Here is a 12,687-nt window from a genome sequence, read left to right as displayed (position 1 = left end):
GATGGGAAGCTGGATGGAGCCAAATACAGGGCAGAAAAACCTGTTAGAGTCTGCAAACGACTTGAGACTGGGTGGAGGTTCACCTTCCAGAAGGTTAAATACCCTAAACATACAGCCAGATCTACTATGGAATGGTTCAAATCAAAGCATAGTCATGTGTTAGAATGGCCCAGTCAAAGTCCAGACCTCAATACAATTGAGAATATCTGGAAAGACTTGAAAATTGCTGTTGACAGATGCTCTCCATCCAATCTGATGCTGAATCTGAAGCTTGAGCTATTTTGCAAAGAAGAATGGGCAAAAATATCAGTCTCTAGATGGGCAAAGCTGGCGGAGACATACCCCAATAGACTTGCAGCTGTTATTGCAGTGATAGGTGGTTCTACAACGTATTGACTCAGGGGGGCTGAATACTTACGCACGCCACGCTTTTCAGTTTTTTTATTTCTTAAAAAAAAATATTTCATTTTCATTCCACTTCACAATGATGCACCACTTTGTGTTGGTCTATCACATGAAATCCCAGTACAATGTACGTGTGTGGTTTTAATGTGACCAAATGTGAAAAATTCCAAGGGGTATGAATACTTTTGCAAGGCACTGTATCAGGGGCCTATTTCAGGAAGCAGGATAAACAAACTGAGTTCAACCCTGCACTCTGAATTGACCAACTCACAGTGGAGGGTTGATGAGTAACTCTGGGTTATCGGTTTCAGAACAGCAGATCAGCGTTGGGTCAGTCAACTCTGTGCTCACTCTGGGTTGAACACGTGCGTAAAAGCCATCGTCAATGGATCCCTAATAACATGATTCACCATGGAAACAGTTGAAACAAATGCTTGATCCTCCCACTTCGCCACTCCTCCCACTGGAGTGACAAATATGAATGAATGGATAATATGGTACGGAGAAGAATTAGCGGTTTATTCATAGCCAGTGAAATGGAAATATAAAGTTTACATAATTCAAACAGAAGAAAAGCCATAACTTTTCTCAGGTAATTTGTTGCTGCTCTTGTTGTTGCTAGTGATCACTGAAGAACATCACCTGTCCCACCCAGTGAACACGTCCTCCTTTCCTCTGATGGAACAGGTAGCTAGGTGAAGGTACTGGTGGGTCAAGGACATCTCATCAAACACAGGCTCCCTCAGTTCACTCAGATATCTGTAAAACATGGTACATTCAATGTCACATTGTGTAGCTGATATGTATTCATCATACATCTGTCATTATGGCAAAGCTACAAACTGATTTTTGTAAAATAAGATATGCTACTAATACATTCAATATAGCCCTGGCCCAAGAAGCAACAAGTTATAAGTGATACTGTGTGCTGTTTGTAATATAATAGACAGGAAACAAACAGCAGCAGAGGCAACTTACAGTATTCCGGTCTATGTGTAGCCTACTACACTGGAGATGTATAGGACTAAGTGCTGCTTGTACCACTACTGCTTACATCATTGCACACTGTCCGCGGACTTCTTGCGGTGTTTACACACACTGCATGGGTTTACCGCAACCATACAGTCAGACAGCTAGCCTGAAGCTATTCAAAACAAATACTCCTTTCAGTTTCCAACACACCATTACCGTTTGTTTTTCACACTGGGGTCTTCTTGGCAGGTGAAACGAGAGCTCACAAAAAAAGAGCCAAAGGCATAAACAGTCATTGCCAAAGACTCTAACAGCTAAAACGGTTAGCCTAAAGCTAACAGTTAAGCTAGCGGACGCTAATGCTAATTACTAAACCCGGCAGCATTCTCAGTCTGTGTTGGTTATTATAGGAAAAATACGATAAAGCACATCACAGACATTCAACTAACAAACGTCCAGAATTATTTTTTAAATAGGACTACTTACATTTCGGACACATGGTGTCTCTCAGTCTTCCTGGCACACAGTCTCCTCCACAGTCCAGTTAAAGGGCAGATTGCCAACCTTTGCTGGACATATCCTAACAAACAAATGTAGCGAATCCATTTAGCTCTGGTGTGCTTCGAGCCTGGGGTTGATGGTAGCTTGAGGATGAGCTAACTAGGGCTGAATACCATTTTACAGGCTTCGAATACTCGTTGGATTTTCCGAGCGAGTATTGGAATACTCGTTCTAAAAAAACACACCATCAAAACCAACATTAATAATCCCAATGTACTCCCTAAAACCGAGTTTGTGGCACGAGACAGTAAGCTGCGTATTCTGTTGATTATTTAATAACTTTCTAACGGTAATAAAGTCGGAGTTCCTTACTTTCCCCGTGGAAGCGAACAGCTGTTGTTCCGTTCCAAATCAGCTCACCATAACCCTTACATGAGCTAATCAATTCATCCAGGAACATGCATCTTTTCGGCGATTTATAAATCCATACAAAGATCCAATATTGATCGTCTTTTGTGTCCATATTGTATCCATTATTGACCGCGTTTTCCCAGGATGCAAGCCAGTCACTGTTGATTGGCAATAGCAGCGCTAGGGGACAGACATTTTTTCGCCCCCCACCCCCTAAATTGAAATACTGTTGAGAACCTGCTAATATTTATTTGTTTATCTGTACAAAACCACTGTATGAGTTTCTGGCATGAGCATTCTGCATACAATCACCTTATTATCAAATTAGATGTTAGATTATAAAATTAGCTGAGATAACTTCTGCAGCAACTTAAAGAAAATTTGAAGTTCAGTTTATTAGCTCAATTTGTAACATTTAAATAAGACTACTCAGTCTGTGTGAATCTCAGGACAGAGAAACAAGAGCAAATGATTAACTGAGGTTTGCATTTAATAAAAAAATAAATAAACTGTAAACATAGTTAAGGTGTTTTTTTTTATTATTATATGCCAATATGTCTTCTGTGATGCGATAACCTATAATTCATTAATGTTATTATTAGTCTACTTGCTTGATTTCTTTTTAAATAGCCTACAGAGACACTTGGAGACACGTGGACATTTATTTACTGCAAATCGCGGCCTTTCACGCGGTTATGACCATACACAAGCACACATCGCGCTTGCTAGCTTTTGGTCAGTTGGAAATCAAGCCCCCCCCCCCCCCCCGACAACTCACGGCGCCCCCCACCATTTGAGAAGCACTGGCATAGGGAATGTAAACAAACAGCTGAGCTAAACTAGCGTTAGCATTTCGCCGAGCATTGCTTTTACTTCCGAGATCGCGCTAATCTTGTGGTTATAAAGTTAAGAGGAACACATAATCTATTCTTCCTCCATCTGTAGTTCCCTTCTGCGCTAGGTGCCACTATTAATTTGCCTCGTTCTGGCAACGTCAGTAGCCTACAGCTGGCTTATCACCGGTTGCGCTTTAAAGGGTCAGCGGCCAAAGTTTTTGGGCATTTTTATGCTTTGTTGATAGTGCAGAGGTGAAATGGGGAAGAGGGGGGAGTGACATGCAGAGAACGACCGCGGGCGGGATTTGAACCCCGGTCTGCTGCTGGGCTCGGCCCGGGGGGGACGCCCTACCAACTGAGCTAAGGGCGCCCAAGTTTAAGATACTTCTGAAAAAAAATATAGGGGAGAACGGGGTAATCTGAGCCACTTTTTACATTTGCTCCCCTCTAAGCGAGCTAAAATTATTTATCACTCAAATTTACACATTTCCCATTAATTCAGGATGTTTCCTAGAAATGGGCATTAGCAGAAAGGGGAGTGAAAATATGATTGTTTTAAAAAAAGTTGTCATGTGGCTCACTTTACCCCAGCTGTGGGGTAAACTGAGACAGACCAGAAAAATCAAGGGGGTAAAGTGAACCAGCTGGGGGTAAACTGATCCACTTACTTTTTCCAGTCTGAAACTACCATAACAACACATATTGTAACAGTTAGAATCCTGAAAGCTAGCCACACATTCCAGAACTAATGTCGGACTAGTAAAATAATGATGGGGTTTGGTCAATTAAGCAAAGCAAATTTTCTAAACACTTGAAAGTAACACTGAACAAAATCAAATACAACACATTATAATTCAAAAGGTTTTAATAAGATTCAAATGAAAGATAGAACTAGTTAGATTAGAACACAGTCTGGGGGTCAGAATACAGGACCCTTAGAGCCAGCTTGTGTCTGGGGGTCAAAGCATAGGAAAATCAGAACCAGCGAGAACAGCCTGGGACTCAGAACACAGGAGAAGACCCAACTGGATTATAACATCAGCCTGTCATACTCTACAACTAGGCCTACACTACATTACAGCCCTGAAGGTTACAGGGAAAGATGAGAAGGTGCTCTTTCCGTGTGGTTGCCCCAGGTCGTCTTCCTGGTGTATTTCCTTGGCATGATGGCTTTTCTACAATGTGTATGACATTAAAATAAAACATATGTTATGTTATATTACATTAAAATATGTTTAAGACTAAACTTAACTTGTCCCCCACAGCATTTGGCTCACTTTCCCCCACCACCACAATTTGAGAAAAAAACTACCTCTCTTAGCATTTCAGGCTAATCTTTAGCTAATATCATCACATGGTTTTTATATGTTGGTAGTTCATCAACACGTATGATAAAAGTTTTTCTACGTGAATACATTTGCTTTGGCACAACAGTTGATTAAGTTGACAGCAAGAAAATGTACTTTTACATGCAAAATACCTATTTTGGTGAAAAAAACATGCTTACCACAGCACCATGAGGTCCTCTCTTTCAGGGCCATGGGGAAATGAGAGGGGCTTGAAAACATACAGGTCCTTCTCATATAATTAGCATATTGTGATAAAGTTTATTATTTTCCATAATGTAATGATAATAATTGAACTTTCATATATTTTAGATTCATTGCACACCAACTGAAATATTTCAGGTCTTTTGTTGTTTTAATACTGATGATTTTGGCATACAGCTCATGAAAACCCCAAATTCCTATCTCAAAAAAATAGCATATCATGAAAAGGTACTCTAAACGAGCTCTTAACCTAATCATCTGAATCAACTAATTAACTCTAAACACCTGCAAAAGATTCCTGAGGCTTTTAAAAACTCCCAGCCTGGTTCATTACTCAAAACCGCAATCATGGGTAAGACTGCCGACCTGACTGCTGTCCAGAAGGCTATCATTGACACCCTCAAGCAAGAGGGTAAGACACAGAAAGAAATTTCTGAGCGAATAGGCTGTTCCCAGAGTGCTGTATCAAGGCACCTCAGTGGGAAGTCTGTGGGAAGGAAAAAGTGTGGCAGAAAACGCTGCACAACCAGAAGAGGTGACCGGACCCTGAGGAGGATTGTGGAGAAGGGCCGATTCCAGACCTTGGGGGACCTGCGGAAGCAGTGGACTGAGTCTGGAGTAGAAACATCCAGAGCCACCGTGCACAGGCATGTGCAGGAAATGGGCTACAGGTGCCGCATTCCCCAGGTCAAGCCACTTTTGAACCAGAAACAGCGGCAGAAGCACCTGACCTGGGCTACAGAGAAGCAGCACTGGACTGTTGCTCAGTGGTCCAAAGTACTTTTTTCGGATGAAAGCAAATTTTGCATGTCATTCGGAAATCAAGGTGCCAGAGTCTGGAGGAAGACTGGGGAGAAGGAAATGCCAAAATGCCTGAAGTCCAGTGTCAAGTACCCACAGTCAGTGATGGTCTGGGGTGCCATGTCAGCTGCTGGTGTTGGTCCACTGTGTTTTATCAAAGGCAGGGTCAATGCAGCTAGCTATCAGGAGATTTTGGAGCACTTCATGCTTCCATCTGCTGAAAAGCTTTATGGAGATGAAGATTTAATTTTTCAACAAGACCTGGCACCTGCTCACAGTGCCAAAACCACTGGTAAATGGTTTACTGACCATGGTATTACTGTGCTCAATTGGCCTGCCAACTCTCCTGACCTGAACCCCATAGAGAATCTGTGGGATATTGTGAAGAGGAAGTTGAGAGACACCAGACCCAACACTGTGGATGAGCTTAAGGCCGCTATCGAAGCATCCTGGGCCTCCATAACACCTCAGCAGTGCCACAGGCTGATTGCCTCCATGCCACGCCGCATTGAAGCAGTCATTTCTGCAAAAGGATTCCCGACCAAGTATTGAGTGCATAACTGAACATAATTATTTGAAGGTTGACTTTTTTTGTATTAAAAACACTTTTCTTTTATTGGTCGGATGAAATATGCTAATTTTTTGAGATAGGGATTTTTGGTTTTTCTTTACTTTTTTGCCAAAATCATCAATATTAAAACAATAAAAGGCTTGAACTACTTCAGTTGTGTGTAATGAATCTAAAATATATTAGGCCATAAGGTGAACCCGTTTTTCGTTTCATCTCGTTCCCATGTCTGGGCACTAAATAAATTTTGGTTCTTTAAAAAGATATATTGGTTTTGAATGACAAAAAAAAAGTTCTCCACTTGAAATCCTGCAGTATTTTTTTAATTAGTGTTTAAAGTCGGGACTATTTCTTGCTTAGCGGAACAATATTTCGTTCCAAATGGTGACGTTTTTGTCACGTGTTTCACATTCGACCAATCAGGCAGCCGCATAAATCCAAGATGGCGATGTCAACAACAACAAACGACCATAGCGAAGACGAGGAATATGCTGAAAAACATCTTAAAAAGTGCGAAAAACGGATCATAAAATATGCTATATGTATCTCACGGCTGTAAGAAGTAAAGAGGTAAACGATTTTACTCTCCCAAGGTGGGATACTTTCAGAAACTGTAAAACGGTGGCTTTGCTCGCATTGCAAGAGTCAAAATGTAGCAGAGACATTCAACCGCTGTATAGATATTGGATATGAAAATGTTCCCGAAGACGTTTCACCCGTCTTGCTACCGCCGTTTCATTGACAAAAGGCTTGTGTATTTTGCCGAGAAACGAGCCATTTGGTTGACTGGAGTTCAAGATGCACACGGGGCGAGGCTGTGCCATCGGACAACAGTGTGTCAGGCTCTACAACTCCTAAAAAAAAACTTCGATCCAAGGCGGGCCTGCCGATAGTTTCTGCTGGACCTGAGCTCCCTGCCTTGTGTATCATTTTTAAGAAAAGGGACAAGATCATCTGTGGGAGGCAAACACCAAAAGGACCATCTGTCAGAGGCAGAAACGTTTTCAGCAGGTAACCACACACACACACACACACACACACACACACACACACACACACACACACACACACACACACACACACACACAACATACAAACCATTTATTTATCTTTTATTTTTAGGCCAGTAGATGAACGCTGCCAGGATAAAACAATATAGCAGCATGCTCTTGCATATTCAAGACAAATAAACTCTGTGGCCATGGAGGTGCAGTACCACTAGTCCTGTCACAGACAGTACACCAGGTTCCTGACAAAGTCTACTGTACAGTTACTGGGACCTGTGAGTTATTATATTGCAATTGCATTATATTTTATACATTATATACATTATACAATTAATATTCTAGATTCATGCCACATACAGTGTGTGATGCTTCAAACTACAGGTAATTGAGCAAGCTTCTTTGGTATCGATGTAAAAAACGTTTATGCAGGAAAATATCAAAATATAATATAATAAATAATTGAAATGCATAAAAAAAAGGCTTTAATAGTATATTTTAACTAAATTCATTTTCAGTATGAATATGTGTTTATTTACACCCTTGTGCTCATCTTTCCCTGTGTTCTTATGTTGCAGGCTGCTGGCAGGATAAATTGAAGAGAAGGTTGACCCTGGACTTTCCCTAGCTGGTGTTTCACTGCCCCGGCAAGCGCAACATCTGACTGACATGTGAACTGGTTTTTGTTGGGACATTCGCTGCGTTTCAAAAGTAGTTCCACTTCTCCTCAGCCCTTGGTTTGACGTAACAGCATACGTCGCACAGAGGGCACTTAGAGCGCGGAGGGAGAGTGGGCGGGGGAGGAGCGGGGGATTTAGGGCACACTCACATTAGGCAAAGTTCTCCCGTTCTCCAGCACGATTGCTTAATTCTCACACGCTATATTCAAGTCCAAGTGATGGGCAATTCTGGTGCAGTAAGGCAGCGGAAGTTTAACCGACTATGCATCCTTAATAAATTCACGTCAGGAACGCCGCCTGGGCGCTTGCTTTTGCGCGTGTCATCTCATTAGCATCTGTACCGTGCCCAGGCCCACCTCTCCCAAGCGTGCCGTGGCAAAGGAAGTGTTCCGTGCTGGAGTACGGATGGCGTGCTCACACTAGCCAAATGTGCTCGGGCACGGAACAGATGGCTTAGTGTGAGTGCGCCCTTAAATGGAACACACGCCATTGGTTTTAATTACATGCTGAGATTTAATATTGCACTCATCCGCTACTTAGGCCACTGCAGGCCACAAGCGGTTTCCCTCTCTCTATACAGCTGTTTCTAAACAGGCATAAAAGTGTGATATAGGTATGCGATTAATTAATCACAGAGCCTGTAATTAATTAGATTCATCTTTTTAATCGCTTGACAGCCCTAGTATATATGTGTTTTTCGCAACAAGTTTATGTGTGTGTCCGTGTGTGTAACCAAATTTATATACTATCTATGATCCAAACAAATAAGCTGAAATTCACATAGAGTAAAACTGCTCAATGTAAATCCATGAAAACAGCACGTCACGTTTTGATCCCATGGTCAATTGAGGTTAAATACATGATTGTGGTAATATTAGACTTTCATCCTGTTCTTCTACCTTGAAATTATACATTTTTACTTTTTTACAGATGATGCGTGAATTTCATCCTTATAGGCCTGAAGAGCAAAGATACCCCTGGTGGAAACGAGGGAACTGTGATACATTTTCTATTGTTATTAGTTGTAAAGGCCATAGGCAAGGACACAATTCATGAAACATCTTAAAAAACATAAACATATGACATTTCAAGTTATAAGAGCAGGTTGAATGTGTAATATTACAACAATCATGAACTTATCCTCTATTAACCATGGGATCAAAACATGCTGTTTTCACAGATTTACATTGAGCTGTATTTCTCTGTGAATTTCACTGTCTGTTATTGGATACAGACACAGGCACACAGACATATTTGTCGAAATACACATATACACTACTCTATGCTATTATGATGAACCAAGACAGCATTTCATCTTAAATTAAGATGAGAAAGAAAGTTAGAAAAAGAAATTGGGGGAATAATAAATTCATGGTATTCTTATTTACACATAATTTCTCAAGGTACCGCAAACGGCCTTAAGGCCTTTGCACACCGGGCGCGTTTTATTTGTGCGATTAATCCGTTAATTAACGAACGTATACAGAGTCAATACAAGCTTCCACACCAGCGCCGTCATTTCGCATCGCGAATTTGCGTTTTTAATTTTTTAGAACTGAGTTCGATTTTTCTGGGACGTCGCTTCTAAAGTGGGACGCCTCAAAATTCACATTTCAAAACATTCTCTTTTACGTTGCGTTTATTTGCGTCGCGTCCGGTGTGCAAAGGCCTTTAGAGTGTGAGTTTTTTAAGGGATGCACCAAAGGTTAAGTTAAATACTAAAATTATAAACAAAACATCAGGTTACAGTGCGCTTGACCTTCAAAATACTGTATACTCAGTTCATCCTCTAATCAAAGTGTGAGTCTGTGCCAAATTTGAGGAAAATGTATCAAAGCATTCTTGAGATATGGCTTTAACAATATGCAAAGTTAGTAAATAGTAATACAAAAAAATACAAAAAAAAAACTCAAGACCTGCTGTGACATCAACACATTGTTTTGTTCAGGTAAATATTGTTGTTTACCATATTGTGTACATATTGTGAACTGTAATGCAGTTTTTGTTGTATTATCAATTTTTTTGCATTATTCAATATTTTAATAATAATAATTAATTTAATAATAATTGCTTGGATTTATATAGCGCCTTTCATGATACTCAAAGCGCTTTACAGGGTTCCAGACAATTCGTTCACACACAGTCATACCGGTGGTGGTAAACTACCATAATAGCCACAGCTGCCCTGGGGCAGACTGACAGAAGCGAGGCTGCCATTCAGCGCCATCGGCCCCTCCGACCACCACCTCAAACATACAGCAGTCATACACATTCACACGAGGCAAGGTGGGTGAAGTGTCTTGCCCAGGGACACAACGACCATGACACAAGTGGCCGGGCTGGGATCGAACCGCCAACCCTAGGATCATTGGCCAACCAGCTTAACCACCTGAGCCACAGTCGCCCTATTTTGATTGATGTCAGCCATTTTGGGCCAAAGTGTTCTTTATTTTATTTTATTTTTTACTTCCTCTTATAACACAGTATCTACTGAAATTTTTAATGCATAAAACATCATTGTTTAGCAAAATGTACCATGTGTATGTTCAATTGTACAGGTTGCTATTCACTTATTTTGAAGCGTTTTTTTTATTTTTCTTGTATATTTCATGGTTTAAATTCAAATTAAAGTATACTAATGTTAAAATACTTGTCTCAAATGTTAGGTATATGTATTAATGTCAATTTGTGAGAGAGATTTTGTTTCCAGAATGAATGTAAATACATTTACAAGAAAAAACAGCTGCATAAGATTTTCGTTTTTTTGTAATTCCTATTTTTATACATTTATGGCTCTTAAAAAAATACTGCAGGATATTTTGCGGAGAACTTTTAACCTAATGTCCACAATGGCATTTTCTATGCAAAAATGCAAAAAAAGAGTAGTGCCCAGACGTGGGAACGAAAATCACTTTCTAGGCACTTTTTCCTGGTTCACCTTATGGCCGAAAGTCTAATGTTTATCAGTACATAACAGAAAATATTGAACACATATTGATCACAATATGCTAATTATATGAGAAGGACCTGTATATCTCACATGACCACAAATGTTTTCCCTTGCCTAGATACAGGGGGTGGCTCACATTACCCGATGCCTCAGATTCCCCCGTTCTCCCCCTATAATAAAAAATATTCCGAATACTGAATTGAGCTTCGAACACTACCTTAACAAACGAGTATTCGAATAATTCGGGCCAGCCCTAGAGCTTACACTGCAGCTTGTAACTACTCTATGTTGCTGCATTAGCAAGTGGAGTTTCAGGTGTGTGTGTGGTTACAAACGGGGGCGTCTTGTTATGCTAATCAACTGTCGAGTTTCTGGCGAGCTTTCCTGTTGAGTGCATTAGCAGAGCAGTTATTGCATGCTTGCTAACCTCCATCTGGTCCTGTCTAGGTCTGCTGTATGCTGAGCGTCCCCACTGACTTCAAGGATTACATCAAAACTGCTGAAGGGACTTGTTTCTGAATGTGTCCAGAGGAAGAGGATCTGAGCCTGGGATTGACCCTCACGTTTGACTGATAAAACAGTGGATTTCTTGCAGTGATTAAGTGTGTTTAAGCAACTAAACAACAATGACAAACTCTTAACAGAACACAAACATAACGGTAGCTATACCCACTATAATAATTCCAGAACCATTCCTCCATGCTTATTGCCTCTCATTTCCACCTTATGTCTGTTATATTGGCACAACAGCAGGTTAAATTGTTTAAGAATCAGTGTTGCTTCCTAACTGGACATGTTGATATCCCAGAAGTGTGATGATGGACTTGGAGTTGCATTGTTATGATTATGTGTTCCCTTAATTTTCTTGAGCAGTGTATATTATAAAGCCTATTTTGAATCGCATGCTTTCTAGGGCTGGCCCGAATTATTCGAATACTCGTTCGGAAAATTAGTATTCGGAGCTTAAATTAGTATTCGGAGCTTCGTTTTTTTTTTATAATTTTTATTTATTTTTTTTAATTTTTTGCAAGAAGCTAGTACTGCAATATAATGTCATCAAATAATTTTATATTTGGATATAAAAGTTAGTAATATTGTAGTAGTAGTAGTAGTAGTAGTATTGCTCATTTAGGAGGATATTACAGCACTAAGTGTCATAGCGCATCCATTACTTCACCTCCGAGCGCGTAAATCTTCAACAAAATATGCAGATACTGTCAAAATCGGTTCCAGGGAGTATATAGGGATTATTAAGTTTTTAATTTTTTTTTATTTCTTTTATGTTGTTTTTGATGGTGTGTTTTTCTGGAACGAATATTCGCTCGGAAAAACCAACGAATATTCGAAGCCTGAAAAATGGCATTCGGGCCAGCCCTAAAGGTGAGAACACACCGGGCGCGTTGGCGCTTTGGGCCAAAGCGACCAACGCGCCCGATCTGGCGCTTGGTCATTTTGTGTCAAAAATGGTTCAACGCGTCCAACCCTATGCAGCTAGTCTCCCCCCCGATATATTTATTCCCCTAATCAACCATGGCTGCGATCAGACCCGACCCGACACCACAGCGTTCATGTCCGCACAAAAACAACAACAACACGGCCAACAATTGTGCCAAAAGACAAATAAACAGCAAGTGAACGGAACAAATAGCCTTACAACAGCATTGAAGATTCACGCCACTCGGAAATGAACACAAACAGCAAGGCAGCACCATGCCAAACACATTTACAGCAGCATTGTGCGCAGGGCAGTAGAAAATAAAGGCAAGTAGCCTACATTACCTGGCTGCAGGGCCGCTGCTACGCTTTTGGGTGCCCTAAGCAGAAATTGTCAGTGATGCCCCCCCCCCCCCCCCCCCAAAAAAAAACACCCAGAAGCTCGCGTCCGCAGGGCGCGAGCGAAATTTTTTTGCCCTTGCAAGATCTCTGCGACTGCTTTTTGGCACATTTGCCAGCATTTACTAATGGAAAGAACAGCTTAACTTGTGAAAAAACTGCCTTTGCAAAGGAAT

General features: G+C 40.8%; 1 protein-coding gene across 1 annotated transcript in view; it reads left to right on the top strand.

The window, feature by feature from the left end:
• lto1 (LTO1 maturation factor of ABCE1) overlaps positions 1-11,595 on the top strand; it is a 50,516-nt gene extending 38,921 nt beyond the window's left edge. Inside the window, exon 5 of the mRNA XM_080053841.1 lies at positions 11,126-11,595. Coding sequence (XP_079909967.1) covers positions 11,126-11,197 — 72 coding nt within the window. The 3' untranslated portion in view covers positions 11,198-11,595. The remainder of the gene's footprint in view (positions 1-11,125) is intronic.
• Positions 11,596-12,687: the final 1,092 nt, after the last annotated feature.

Source organism: Ammodytes marinus, assembly GCF_949987685.1.
Source record: "Ammodytes marinus genome assembly, chromosome: 1".
In the NCBI taxonomy this organism is placed as follows: domain Eukaryota; kingdom Metazoa; phylum Chordata; class Actinopteri; order Uranoscopiformes; family Ammodytidae; genus Ammodytes; species Ammodytes marinus.
The sequence above is the reverse complement of the archived record's forward strand: the minus strand, read 5'-3'. Positions and strand labels throughout refer to the sequence as shown.